Here is a 13,946-nt window from a genome sequence, read left to right on the forward strand (position 1 = left end):
CATTCTCCTGCTGGGGAAATCCATGCTGGGCTCCTGTTCTCTGAAAAAATCTACCAGGGAGAAGGATGTTCATTTGCTTCAGACATCAAGCTATGATGGAAGGCTGGGCTTGAAAGTTGTAAAACCTATTTTCCAAGAATAACTGAGAAGAACAGAGAAAAGCTGGTCCCTCTACTTGGCATTTGATCCAGACAGATGCATTCTTTTAGTCAGGGGTATTTGAAACAGGGGCAGTTTAAGAAAGAATAAAGAAGTCACTTTTGGCCAGCAGTTTCCCTCTTGCAATATTTCAGGTACCAAACTCTGCAGTATGCCAAATGTGGAGAGCAAAGTTACGGTTCAGACACTGCAGTAACCTCAGAATCACCTAGACTGGAAAAGACAAAGTAAGATCACCAAGTCTGACCGTTAACCCAACACTGACAAGTCCTTCACTAAAACATATGCCTAAACACAACATCTCTTCAATACCTTCAGGGATGGGGACTCCACCACTGCTCTGAGCAAGCCATTCCAATGCATAACAACCCTTTCAGTAAATAAATTCTTCCTAATATCCAATCTAAATTTCCCTTGGCACAACTTGAGGCCATGTCCTCTTGTTGTGTCACTTGGTTGAACAGATGGACTCCTACCTGGCTACAGCCTCCTTTCAGGTAGTTGTAGAGAGCTATAAGGTGTCCCCTGAGCCTCCTCATAATACTTGTGCTCTAGGCCCTTCACCAGTTTTGTTGCCCATGTTTGGACACACTCCAGTACCTCAATGCCGCTCTTGTAGTGAGAGGCCCAAAATACAATTCCTAACTATTGGAAGGTTATTGATTTTAATGATGATTACGGTGCCCCTCTGGCAATTACTTTTCTTCCAAATTTGCCCACTAGGGCCCTGAGGCCAAAGATCTTTTACTTCGTCATTGCCGATGGGTACTGAGGCACTCCTTCAGCAATAAGTAAACAGTGGCTGGTGGGAAGAGAGGGGGAGCAAGTGAGGCCACACAGTGGTGTTGCCATTTTCCTGTCATCAGGCACTTCCTGAGACCCTCAAGACACTTAGAATCATAGAATCATGGAATCAATAAGGTTGGAGGAGACCTCAAAAATCATCAAGTCCAACCTGTCACCCAACACATGCCTACTAAACCATGGCACCAAGTGCCACATCCAATCCCCTCTTGAACACCTCCAGGGACGGTGACTCCACCACCTCCTCGGGCAGCCTATTCCAACAGCTAACAACTCTCTCTGTGAAGAACTTTCTTCTCACCTCAAGCCTAAACTTCCCCTGGCACAGCTTGAGACTGTGTCTTCTTGTTCTGGTGCTGGTTGCCTGGGAGAAGAGACCAACTGCCTCCTGGCTACAACCTCCCTTCAGGCAGTTGTAGACAGCAATGAGGTCACCCCTGAGCCTCCTCTCCTCCAGGCTAAGCAACCCGAGTTCCCTCAGCCTCGCCTCATAGAGCTTGTGCTCAAGGCCTCTCACCAGCCTCGTTGCCCTTCTCTGGACACATTCAAGAGTCTCAATGTCCTTCTTAAATCGAGGGGCCCAGAACTGGACACAGTCCTCAAGGTGTGGCCTAACCAGTGCTGAGTACAGGGGCCAGAATGACTTCCTTGCTTCTGCTGGCCACACTATTCTTGATGCATGCCAGGATGCCACTGACATTCTTGGCCACCTGGGCACACTGCTGGCTCGTGTGCAGCCAGCTGTCAACCAGTACCCCTAGGTCCCTTTCTGTTTGGCAGCTCTCCAGCCACTCCGACCACAGCCTGTAGGGCTGCATGGAGTTGTGGCCAAAGTGCAGCACCCAGCACTTGGACTTGTTGAATGCCATCCTGTTGGACTCTGCCCATCTGTTGAGCTGGTCAAGGTCCCTCTGGAGAGCCCTTCAACCCTCTAACCGACCAACATCTGCTCCCAGCTTGGTGTCATCTGCATTTACTGACTGACTCAACCCCCTCATCCAGATCATCAATAAAGATACTGAACAGAATGGGGCCCAGAACTGATCCATGGGGGACACCACTAGTGACTGGCCTCCAGCTGGATGTGGCACCATTCACCATCACTCTCTGGGCATGGCCCTCCCACCACTTGTTACTTTCCCAGAAATCAGAACATGGCAGAGTGGCATGGCAAAGGCTGTTGTCTTCCCAGCAAGAAGCAGAGCCACAGTGGCTCAAGGAGACACCAAGCCACTGCCAGTGCTAGTGCCCCAGCACCTGACAAGAGGAGAGGCGAGGCTCACACTGCTGTGTTCCCAGGTAGTCCATAGAGATATGTGGGCTTTGCACTCTAGAAGGCACTTGTCTCCCTCCACTGGCTGTGTGGGAGTGTTGAGGTGTATTTGCAATGCAGGTGCCTGAAGACAAAAGGTGGGAGACATTTCCTTCCCTTTCTGTTGTCACTCAGGGCTCTGAAAGAGGCTAGTGGCTGATGGAAATGTACTGTCAGGTACTGCTGGGTCATGGGGTAATTGCAAGTGGCAGAATATTATTACTAGGTTCAAACTACTTTTTTCATAGTGTTTTGGTCACTGGCAGATAACAGGGTATTGTGTTGAAGTATGAGTGCCATGTAATTTTCTTAACACTGTATTCCAATATCCTTGTAACACTTTGGCACCAAATGGCACTTTGTCACTTCAGTCCTTCATGCCCTGCAGACACACAGACATACACATGTATAACAGTAGTACTAAGGACATTCTTGTAACCCACTTTTGGGTTGTAGGGTAGTGTTTGATTTTTCTGCTCTTAATGGAGGCAAGTGCAAAGCAACTGTTGCTTACAGCTAGAGATAATTATTTTTACCTGCTGTATGCCAGCATACACTGGAAGCAGCTGGAGAAGAGCTTCTAAGAAAGACATTTGGCAACAGTAAACACGACTCTGGGTTGGGGTACCTCATGTTTCTGTATGATTTAAATCTAGTGGGTGGATGTCATGGCCACCTGGAACTCTTACTGGGAGCAATCATTTTGAATAGTGGGTTTAATATTAGGCACTTATTAGTTTAATAAGTGAAACAAAAGCAAGTGGACTCTGAATTTGAAAATCCTTTCAAAAAGCAGAAACAGACTTTTAAAAGGGTGACTAAGCATAATTCAGTTTTTATTATATTGTGATATATCAGCAGGCCTACATGTATGTGTGCTTACAAAGTTATTAATGGACAAGTTAACGCAAGAAACTGAGGTATTTAGATAAGATGAGCTAGATGTTTCAATATTTCAGGTTGTGGAAATTTTCACTCTCTGAGGTCACACCAGCAAGGATCATCTCATAATGAGTCATTTCAGCATTAGTTAATAGTGTGGCCTGCAAAACTGGCAGTTGCTTAGTTTTCTCATGCTCTTAAATATGTAATCCAAGGGGCTCAGACTTGCCTTTAACTCAGACAGTGTGTAGATGAGAAATGACTTCTAGCAGGTCTTTGTGAGGTTACTGATTGGATGAGTTTTCATGTCTTTCACTCACAGGAACTTTAACTGGATTGAAAAAAAATCAGCTTGTGGTGATAGCAGTGTGCTAGTATCTGGCCCTTTTCATCCTTGAGAGGGCCCAGATTCAGGCTACCTACTACAAGCATCCAGCTTTGGGATTTTTGACTACATTTGGCCTTGCCTGACCAGGTCAGAGTACTTGGAGCTGCATAATCCTAAATAATCACTGGAAAGAAACAGAGCAACTAGGGCATACTCAAGTGCAGCCCAAATATGACAGACAGGGGATAGCATTTACTGAACAGCCTGGTAACACCAGCACTTGTATGAGAAGTGAGCAGTGGCATGCTGAGCTTTTGTCATCCTGGAGAAATTTAAATCTGTGCCCCCACCAACAGATGCCCCAATGCAGAGAGAAGCATAGCTTTAGACAGTGGACAAAGAAAAGAATAGCCTGATGATGTGGCCCTGGCTTAAGTTATTCCCCTGATAAGGTAGAGGGGGAGGATCTAGCAAGCTTGATCCTTCCTGGAGATACTGCTTCCATGACATGGCTAATCCCATAGCATATCAGAAATGATACAACCATGTGCCAGAAAGCAAAAATTCCATCAGTGCTCATTAGAAAGTTGCTGTGCAAGTTTGCAACTGTTCAAGCAAAGTACAGGGAGGCATTTTTGTCCTGGGAAACAGGATCAAGTATTGTCTGGCCCCCACAGCCAGCATAAATTTTAAAGTCAAGAAACTGTTTAGTTTTATAGAAATAGAAGCAAGCTTGTATCTGATCCAGATCAATTTTTTTCCTTCTGGCAACTGACAGTTGGCAGATAAAATATTAATGATGGTAGACCAAGCTCTAGAATATTTACAGGCTGGTATGCATTTTATGTGAAAAGCCCTTTGCACATCTTGCCTTAAAACAAGTGGAGGGAGTTAATGTGCTTGTACTGCTAAGAGGAAAACTGGTTTTGGTACAGTTTGTCAAAGAGGGCTTTGAGAAGTGATTGCATATATGTACATGCATCCAGAGCAACGCTCTGTACTTTCTTTAGCAAAAAGAATCATTGTTTCTTGAAGCCAACAAGGATGGAAAGCGACGTGGCTGCTTGCAGCCTTCAGTATGTGCACATGTTCTTAAATAACTTCCCTGGCTCGCCACTCTTTTCAGCATGGAGTGCTAACAGCTCACTTCTGTGGCTCCTGTGCACTCTTTCAATGACACCTTTGTCCCACGAAAGCAGTCTCTGACTTGTTTCTTTTTGCTTGCCTTGCGTTAGCCTCATTCACACTTCACAAAATCAACAGATAGCTCCGTCAGACAAATCTTGCCTTTCAGGAGGAGCAGCGAGGGCAAGAAATCCAGCTCATTTTTAAGACTTGAGCTTTATTAATTAAATGTGTCTGCCTGTGATAGGGAGGACTTGATTCAGTAACCCTTCTGGAGCTGGGGTCTTAAGCTGAAGGAAAATCTTGGTTGTCAGAGCAAGGTACAGAGTGAAGGGAGGTTAAAATGCACTGGCATGTTTTGTGCGCTTCCCTTTACCTTGCTTGCCAGTTGCATTCCATTACTCACTTGTCCTCCACCTTTTTCATCTGATTTCCTAAATTATCTCTTGCCTGTATCTCTTCATTCTTTCCAGTTTAATGTTAGTTAGGCCAATACTTAGTCTTAATTTGATGTTTATGAACTTGTGCTGGTATTTATAAACCTTGGTGCCAGCAGTTGGACAGTTGTTCTTGGATGTGCAAGAGAAAGTCAAAGCTGTTGACATAAGTAGGAGTCATGAACTCTGTATGTATAAAAACCCTGTACTGCAGTTTGCATACTGCAGTGAGTGTTGAGGAGGAGATAACTGTTAGGCTTTTGTCCAGTTGGTTATTCACATGGCTCATTTAGGGGAGGAGAATACCTTTAAAGGCTGTTTTTCCCTGCAGCAGCTGCAGCCGTGCTGATGAGAATACAGGGCAGTGTACACCAGCTGGCAACAGTGAAGTTCAGCCTCCTGGTTAGTCACCCTTGGTTCCTCAATGCCTTAGCTACCCAAGTCTACAAGCTGAGAACAGATCACAAATTGAAAGGGAGACAAAAGAGATGTATATGTGGGCTGATATTAAAAAATAGTGGAATAATTCCTAGATCATTCTGTAATTTCATGATCAACTTCAGTTGGGCTCATTGCAAATACATAACAAAAAATGTTCTTGAATTGCCTGCCTTTGAATTTGCCTGCTGATATGTTTCTGTTCTTTGTCTTTTGTCTTCACCATGTTTGCATGTCATAGGACATCATAATGTCCTCAGACATTGGCATCTGACAGTTCAAACCATGCCCAATAAGCTAAATTATCTCTAGGTGCGAAAGCATAGCCCCATTGGCATCTTCGTGGCTGTGTTAAAGTACACAGAATAGTATTTATCTCACAAGCAGAAACAAAAAGAAGGTGATTGAGAGTTTTCATCCTAGCACATTCCTCAAGTAGTATTAAAACAACACCAAGTATCATAGGAATCTCAATAAGACCTCAAGAGCTGGCAGTCTGCAATAATAATGAAGCAACATATACATTTACATCATCTTTCTTTATGTAGGAGTATTCATGCTTAAGTGATCAAAATTGGTAATAACTGTATTGTAGACTAAATCAGGTAACAGCATTTTCAGTTAGTCTTAGGTTTAAATATTAAGAGAGCTTATGAAAGTTCCTGCTTAGAACTTTTGCTGTAGTGCAAGTCAGATTGAGCCACAGTTAATGCAAAGTATTGCATACATAGCTTTTTGTTTGTTTGTTTACAAACATTAGCTTTCAGAAAAACATCACGTATGGCATTTAAATATTGGGCAGATGCACACATAACTTACAAGTTAAGAAGATTCACTTTAAGAAAAACTGAAAAAGCAATAACAATTCCATACTTGCATGCAACTCAAAGTTGCATTTAAGAAGGAACATTAGGGCACAAGGCAGAAGTAGCACTGCTTTTCAAACAGCTTTTCTGGGCTAAATGAGCTGACTAGATGGTCCAATTGCTCTTAAATCATATATCAGATTATCCCTAATGCTCAGGTATGCATTGAATACCATGATGAACCAGCACCAGAACAAGAAGACACAGTCTCAAGCTGTGCCAGGGGAAGTTTAGGCTTGAGGTGAGAAGGAAGTTCTTCACAGAGAGAGTTGTTAGCTGTTGGAATGGGCTGCCCAGGGAGGTGGTGGAGTCCCCATCCCTGGAGATGTTCAAGAGGGGATTGGATGTGGCACTTGGTGCCATGGTCTAGTAGTCATGAGGTGTTGGGTGACAGGTTGGACTTGATGGTCTTTGAGGTCTTTTCCAACATTATTGATTCTATGATTCTATGGTACAGAAGTTGCCATTTTAAGAAGCACAGTGAGAATGATGCTCATTCTACCTAAAACAGTTAACTGTTTCTAAGTTGCTGTATGTTTGTCTCATGTTGATTGTCAGTAGTCTTTGCTTTGATGAGCAAAGGTGTTTTCTTTACCATATATGAAAAAAATAAGCAGTCCAAATGTAGCCAGTGTTTCTGAGAGAGCCAAACTGAGCTAGAAGAATGCTAATACAAGTGGTACTGTGCATCTGTAAGTGCTTTCAGAAGGGGTTGTAGCATCAGCCTACCAAACACAGTATAATAGTATCTTTTTAATGAAGTTCTTTAATGTAAAAAATGCAGCTGAAGGGTAGTTACTACTCACTGTTCTATTGCTCAGAAGTGTTTCACAGCTAAAACATAAATTAAAATTTAAGACCAACTTTTCCTCGAGTCATCACTCATATGGGGAGTGCTCGCTTTTCAAGAGCTCAGCTATCTATCCATCAGTTCGGCTATTATGGCTGCACAGCTACTGGAGTTATCTACAGCCCTCCTGTTTTTCACAGTAACTCAGTCCCTTTTCCAAAGTTAGTGAACTTGAAAGCATAAAAACCACGGCAAAATGAGAAATCTAACTGTGACTTTTGGGCCTATTGTTGAGCTGAATTGTTTATGACCTCTAAAGGGATCGTGTGACACCTGTTGTCCAGGGCTGTGTAGGAATGGCAGCAACCTTTCTTGAAAAGCATGTGGCAAGTCTCTGACACTGCAACACAGGGGAGCACAAGGTAATAAACTGCAACAGTTAGCTCTGTAAATAATCTTGGATTCCCCTATTTCACCTGAACAAATAAACACATTTTAAAATAAATCGTCTTGCCTGTCTTTCCCCTTCCTGTTTCTCCCTTGCAGAATCAGGCACCTCTCCAGTTTTGCTCTCTACTCCAGCTGCTTTTGGTGTCTCTCAGCACTTACTAATACTACATGGTATTTAACGAGTGAGGAGGAATGTCTCTGTCTACATCACCTCTGAAGTTTGTCTCTGGGTCTGTCTCCTGACACAAGCAACCCCTAGTTCCTCTTGGGGCTATCTCAGCTGACATTTGTGCTCCATAGTCCCCACCATGCCCATCTCCCCTACCCATATGTGGGTTATACTTTTATCCCTTTGGAGGGCAGCAGCAAGGATATAAAGGAAGGCAAGTACATTTCTGCTCTCCTTTCTGCGCAAAATTTATCTGGTGAGTTGATCTTGGCTGGCTGCCAGATGCCCACAGATCCACTCTCACACTCCTCCTCCCCAACAGGGCAGAAGGAGAAAGTAAGATGGAAGAGCTCTTGGGTCAGAACAAAGACATGGAGATCACTTACTGATTATCATCACAGACAAAATGGACTCAACATGGGAAAAATTAATTTAATTTATGGCTAATTAAAGGTAGATAAGGACAGTGAGAACTACCACTCCCCAACTCCCAACTCCCTTTTCCCAAGATCAACTTCACTCCTACATTTCTGAGTCCTCTACCTACACCTCCAAGATCATCACAGGGGGATGACAAATGTCTGTGGTCATCCCATAACAGCCCCTTCCTGCCATTTCATCATTGTCACACTGTTTCCCTGCTCCAGTGTGGGGATATCCCACAGGCTGCAATTCCTATCAGGAAAGCCTACTCCACTGTGCCCTCCTCCAGAGGCTGCAGGGGAATCTCTGCTCCACTGTGGAGCATCTCCTTCCCTCCTCCTCTCACCTTGGTGCCTGCAGGGCTGTTTCTTGTACTTTCTTCCTTGCTCTGCCTGTGTGTGATTTTTGTTGCCCTTTCTTAAATACTTTTTTCCCCAAGGTGCCACCTTGGGCTCAGGTGTGTCCCGCAGTGTGTCTGTTTGAGCCAGCTGAAACTGGCAGTGTCTGGCAACAGCCAGGCGACGCTGGCGTTTTCTCACAGAGGCCACTCCCGCAGCCCTCTGCTGCCAGCACCTGGACACCTGCACCATTGCCGTGCAATATTGGATACCGTAAGCTGCAGATGGACAAAATAATCCTGCAGTTCTTGGTCTTCAGATGTTCATGGGATCTGAGACTATGTGACTTTCCAAAAAAAATTTAACTAAGCCTACCTGACATTAGTCACCTGAAATTAGTTGCCTGTGTGAAATCACATGCAGCAGCTCTGCCACATGTAATACGGAGGGAAGACTCCAGTGTTAGCCTCTGAAGCTGTTGAATAGAGCCAGCAATCAGGACCTAGATAAGATGCCTAGACTTTAATTGGAGTGGCATGAGTCCCAGCCTGGTATCTCGCAAAAGGTACTCAGAACCAAAGATTGCTCCTGAAATTTTGCTGTAACATTTACTCTCAAGTGTGTTGTGTTGCACAAAGCATATGTAGCCTTTTCACTTTGTGAAGACAAGCAGAGTAAATAACTTGAGGGTAAAACTGAGTTTTTGACAGTTATTACGTGCACAGTTTTATTTCAGGTCTGCCGAAGGCGTTGGTGTGGCCTGTGTGTGTTCACACACCCACACGCAGCTGCAGCACCGCTAGCTGACTTTGCCAATCCATCACCTGATTTGGGAAGCTCAGCACAAGCGATGCCATCCACCCGAAGCAAGCGGATGTGTTGCGCGCCCTGATGTTGTTCAGGGACAAGATTAATTTCAGCACGCTCATATTAATCCATTATATGTCTCTTTCCAGCACAAATGGACCCCCGAGGCCTATCTCCCAGACAAATTAAAAGTGACAGTGATGATGACGACCTGCCAAATGTGACCTTAGATAGCGTTAATGAAACTGGATCTACAGCGCTCTCCATAGCCAGAGCAGTACAAGAGTAAGTATCACGTTCCCAGAGCGAGATGAGTGTTGCTGAGGTGTTCACAGGCCTCGGTGGTGCTGCAAGGGTGTCTCCCCAGCTGTGGGCCAGCATACCTGCCAGCATCTCTTCTGTGTTCCCTTTAGGAAGAGATGACTTTCTCTCTTGTCGCTCTCTGATTCTCTTTGCCTTTTTTCATCTCTACCTTCATCATTAGGTAAAGTTTCAAACGGAAATTGTTTATCTCCCTTTGTTTACTTGCAGATCTAGTAGTGTTTTTTCATATCCCCTCCAAAGGCAGACCAGGTTAGACTTTCACTGAAAAAGCAAAATTTTTTTCCTTTACTGAAAACAGCATCAAGAAATGCATTCTAGTTGCTGTCAAATAGGAACTACCTACGTTTCTCCTGAAGGACAATGTCACTGAGAAGAAATGAGGGAGAGGCTTTGAAAAGTTTTTTCATTGCTGTTATTTTGCTGTGTACTTTTACTCACTGGATGGGCAAATAAGATCTTATTTTCATGTTTGTATTGCTGCTTTAAAAAAAAAACCAGTTTATCATGAACACTAGCAATTCTGTAGATGCATGAGCTTGCTCAGTCACTGTAGCATCTGGAAGGGAACCAACTGTGAGGTAAATAAGTATTAATATCCCCATTTTATAGGTGAGGAAAATGAGGTTACACATAAAGGTCATCCTGTAGGTCTGAAGCAGAGCTGGAAATAGAACTAGCGTCTCCAGGCACTGAAGCCTGTGCTAGACCCACAAAACAGATTGCATTATCTCAAAGGTTCAAAATATGGGTATTCTGGACATTATTAAATAAGAAGAGATACAATACAGAACATCAGACATTGTTACCATATAATTTATTGTAGAATCATTTTAAATGTCTTAATGTGGTATTTAAAAGTACTTATATTTTGTTCTGCTTTCTTGGCCATCAATACCCAAAAGCACTGATGTTTCTAAACTGTGTTTGAGGAGGAACTACTTCTTTTGTATTTTCCCCAGACTTCTGCTAATTTATCTTCTAGTCAAGCAGAGTAACTGTGATCCTCACACCTATTTTCCCCTTAAGCAGAAGGGGAGATCTCTATGAGCAAAGCAAGTCATTAGTTCTCATTGAGATTAGCATGCTCCTCCACCAACAGGAAGGGAAGGTTTCTTCACCAGTGACACTATTGCTTGATAGGCAAGCCTTGGCACTTATTTTGAATTCACTACTTACAACACCAGGCCCTGAAGTGCTAAGTTTTTTTTCTCAGTTTATAGCACACATAATAAGCTAGAAAAATAAAACAATCCATCATGATTTTGCACTAAATTATTCTGTCTAATTAATGAAAGGAAGAAAGCATGGAATGCTAGCAAATACTTCTAATACATGACTGGCAGGCAGATGCTGTTCGCTGGGATTGATACTGCTGAAACACTTAGAGAATTGGTCAAAACATGTAAAGCTTTTTTTCTTTAGCTTGTCCACAGTGCATTCCACAGTGTGTGAAGGTAAATGTGCTGAGTATTACTTGGCTGGCTCTGGAGCTTAAGAATTAAATTAAGAAATTTAATAATGTAACATCAACTCATCCTTGTTACAGGTTTTATTTAAACAGTAATCTGTTAGCTTATTTCAAAAGCCCCATTAGGAAAATCTAATTTGACTGTGATCTGTGATTTGTCTTCTTCTTTACTTCATACTCGGTCATAAACACCACACATCCAGCTGCTGAGCTGAAAAAAGACCTTAGCACGTTACACTGACTAAACTCAATCCACTTCTTTCTTGGTCTACAATGTAGTGTGCCTTACAAGCAGGCTCTAGTCTGAATTTTGAGGCATCTAAGACAAAACTTAATATTAGACATACAGCAGAACAGTCCACTGAAAATAAAAACCTGCATTCTACATACCCTTATCGCAGAGAGGAAAGTGCCTTTGAAGCCTTCCAAAGGGAGATCCTGTGTGCTCAGTTTCAGCATCTAAACTTAGCAGAGAGGCATTTCCTCTGAGGACATGGAAAGACCTCTCCTGCTCTGCTGAATAACTGAGCAGCACAGGGGCATGCATAGAAAGACAGCTTCAGCAGGCAGTAAAGTGTAGGCCTAAGTGCCCAAAGTGAGGTAGGCTGGACCTGAGAGTCTAGAATACTGTTCCACGGAGTGTGTTCATTCTTAAGTGAGCTTGTAAGCTCTTTCTTACAAATAGCTATACTCTTAACAACAAAAAATAACTCCTTGTGTATAACAGGTTGGGAAGAATAGCATGGACTGGCAGCAGTCCTTTGGTACATTGTGCAGTCTTCCCTTTGTTAAAGCACCAAGCCTGGTTTGTAGACACTAGTGGAAGGTGCAAGACAACAGTTGAGTTTTCCTGTTTTTTTCAGACATGTTTTAAATTATCTTGCATAAGGATTGTAAGTATATATGTGTGTATATATATATATAGAGAGAGAGAGAGAGAGAGAGGTTTGTCTATTGCTACCTCTTCTCCATAAGCAAAGGAGTTTAAAATGTCCCATGGTGGGTATTTGCTTTGGGTTGGCTCTGTGCAGCTCCTCACACAATGTGTGGGGCTGTGGAGGATTGCTTTTGTGAGGTTCCTGACTTCTGTTGTGTGCTGTCTGTGGAGCTCCTGAGTCATCTTACTTAGTTAGAAATCTGCAATGTAGATATCTGCATCCAAGCCAATTATCCCACCTCCCTGCATATAGGCTGGGTAGCAGTAGGCGTTTCCAGGTGCTGATTCCTCTGACCTATTCTAGCTGCCTGATTTAGGGAGAGAGAAAGAGAGACTCAGGCCCATGAATGCCCATTCCTCTCCACTGACTGCGGGCAGTGCAAACAGTTGCCAGGGACATGTCAGCACTGCACATCTCTGGTTCAAGGCATGGGTACAGCAATCCACAGCACCTGAGAGAGGAGGTAGCATTCCAGAATCTGAGAGTGTCAGGATGGTACTGAATGCTTCAGTGTCTTCCCTTGGATCTAAGTCTGCCAGGTGGGGTTAGCAATGTCAAAGTTTTAACCAAGAAATGAAGGTGAGGGGTTTGGAGCACATGCCCTATGAGGAGAGGCTGAGGGAGCTGGGGTTGCTTAGCCTGGAGAAGAGGAGGCTCAGGGGAGACCTTATTGCTCTTTACAACTGCCTGAAGGGAGGTTGTAGACACGTGGGGGTTGATCTCTTCTCCCAGGCAACCAGCACCAGAACAAGAGGACACAGTCTCAAGCTGCACCAGGGGAGGTTTAGGCTGGTTGTTAGGAAGGAGTTCTTCACAGAAAAAGTGATTGCCCATTGGAATGTGCTGCCCGGGGAGGTGGTGGAGTCACCATCACTGGAGGTGTTTAGGAAGAGACTGGATAGGGCGCTTGGTGCCATGTTTTAGTTGATTAGATGGTGTTGGATGATGGGTTGGACATGATGGTCTCAAAGGTCTCTTCCAACCTGGTCTATTCTGTGCAATGCTATGCTACGCTATACTACGCTATGCTATGCTATGGTATGCTATGCTATTCTAAATACCAATATGTTGGTGTTTGGAGAGGCACAGTTTTTTGATACAGCTGTTTTTATGCTTATTGTCTTGGAAATTACCCTTGTGACCGGGTCACAGAACAGTTATGAATGCCTGTATGAAAGCTTCGCTTTTTGAGTCCTCTAAAACTGGAAGGTATCTGCAGCTTCGTTTCTGGTCTACTATAGCCTTACAAGAAAAAAATCTTGCCAGCAAAAATTGTGACAATCAGATACTAAGAGCCATGTATTTAGCTTTAGGTTCTTATTTATGCAAACACAGTGAAAATTTACTTGCATATTTGTAAAATAACCAAGTATGACTACTTTTTCTCTGGGAAATTGCCTTCTTGCTATCAGCTTTATATTGGCTGAGCTTGCAGACTTCTCAGTAGTTCTTTTGGAATGACTTCATACCCCTTCTTCAGTTCAGCAAACCTAATCAATAATGTAAAGTTATAGATAAACAAAGTCATTATTTCAAGCAGGGTACTTTGGTGAAATTTCTTTATGTGACAGTGCTGCTTTATGGTAGTTGCTGTGCCTTACCATAAAATGGACTAAGAATAATTTATTAATCTCAGATAATATGCTCTGGCTAATAATAAATCTTGCAGGAGTATGTAGATTTCACTGGGCTTTGCATTGTCATCCTTTTCGTGGTGTGTTTTACAAACTCATTTTGACTTGTAGCTCTCTAACAAAGAGCAGATTTGCCTCTATATGCCAGACACCACCGGGGCTTATTACACAGCAAGAATAGCATCATATATTCAGGGTCAAATCTCAGATATGCTCTAGAAATCTTTATGAAGCCAAGGGAAGACAAGCCATTA

At 43.3% G+C, this 13,946-nt stretch overlaps 1 protein-coding gene across 8 annotated transcripts in view; it reads left to right on the forward strand.

The window, feature by feature from the left end:
* Nucleotides 1-13,946, forward strand: part of KLF12 (KLF transcription factor 12) — a 291,208-nt gene that overhangs the window by 202,489 nt on the left and 74,773 nt on the right. For all 8 annotated transcript variants that reach the window (XM_054163014.1, XM_054163015.1, XM_054163016.1 and 5 more), the window contains one exon: nucleotides 9,478-9,613. In XM_054163014.1, the coding sequence (XP_054018989.1) occupies nucleotides 9,478-9,613 (136 nt within the window). The remainder of the gene's footprint in view (nucleotides 1-9,477; nucleotides 9,614-13,946) is intronic.

This window comes from Dryobates pubescens, chromosome 7, assembly GCF_014839835.1.
Source record: "Dryobates pubescens isolate bDryPub1 chromosome 7, bDryPub1.pri, whole genome shotgun sequence".
In the NCBI taxonomy this organism is placed as follows: Eukaryota; Metazoa; Chordata; class Aves; order Piciformes; family Picidae; genus Dryobates; species Dryobates pubescens.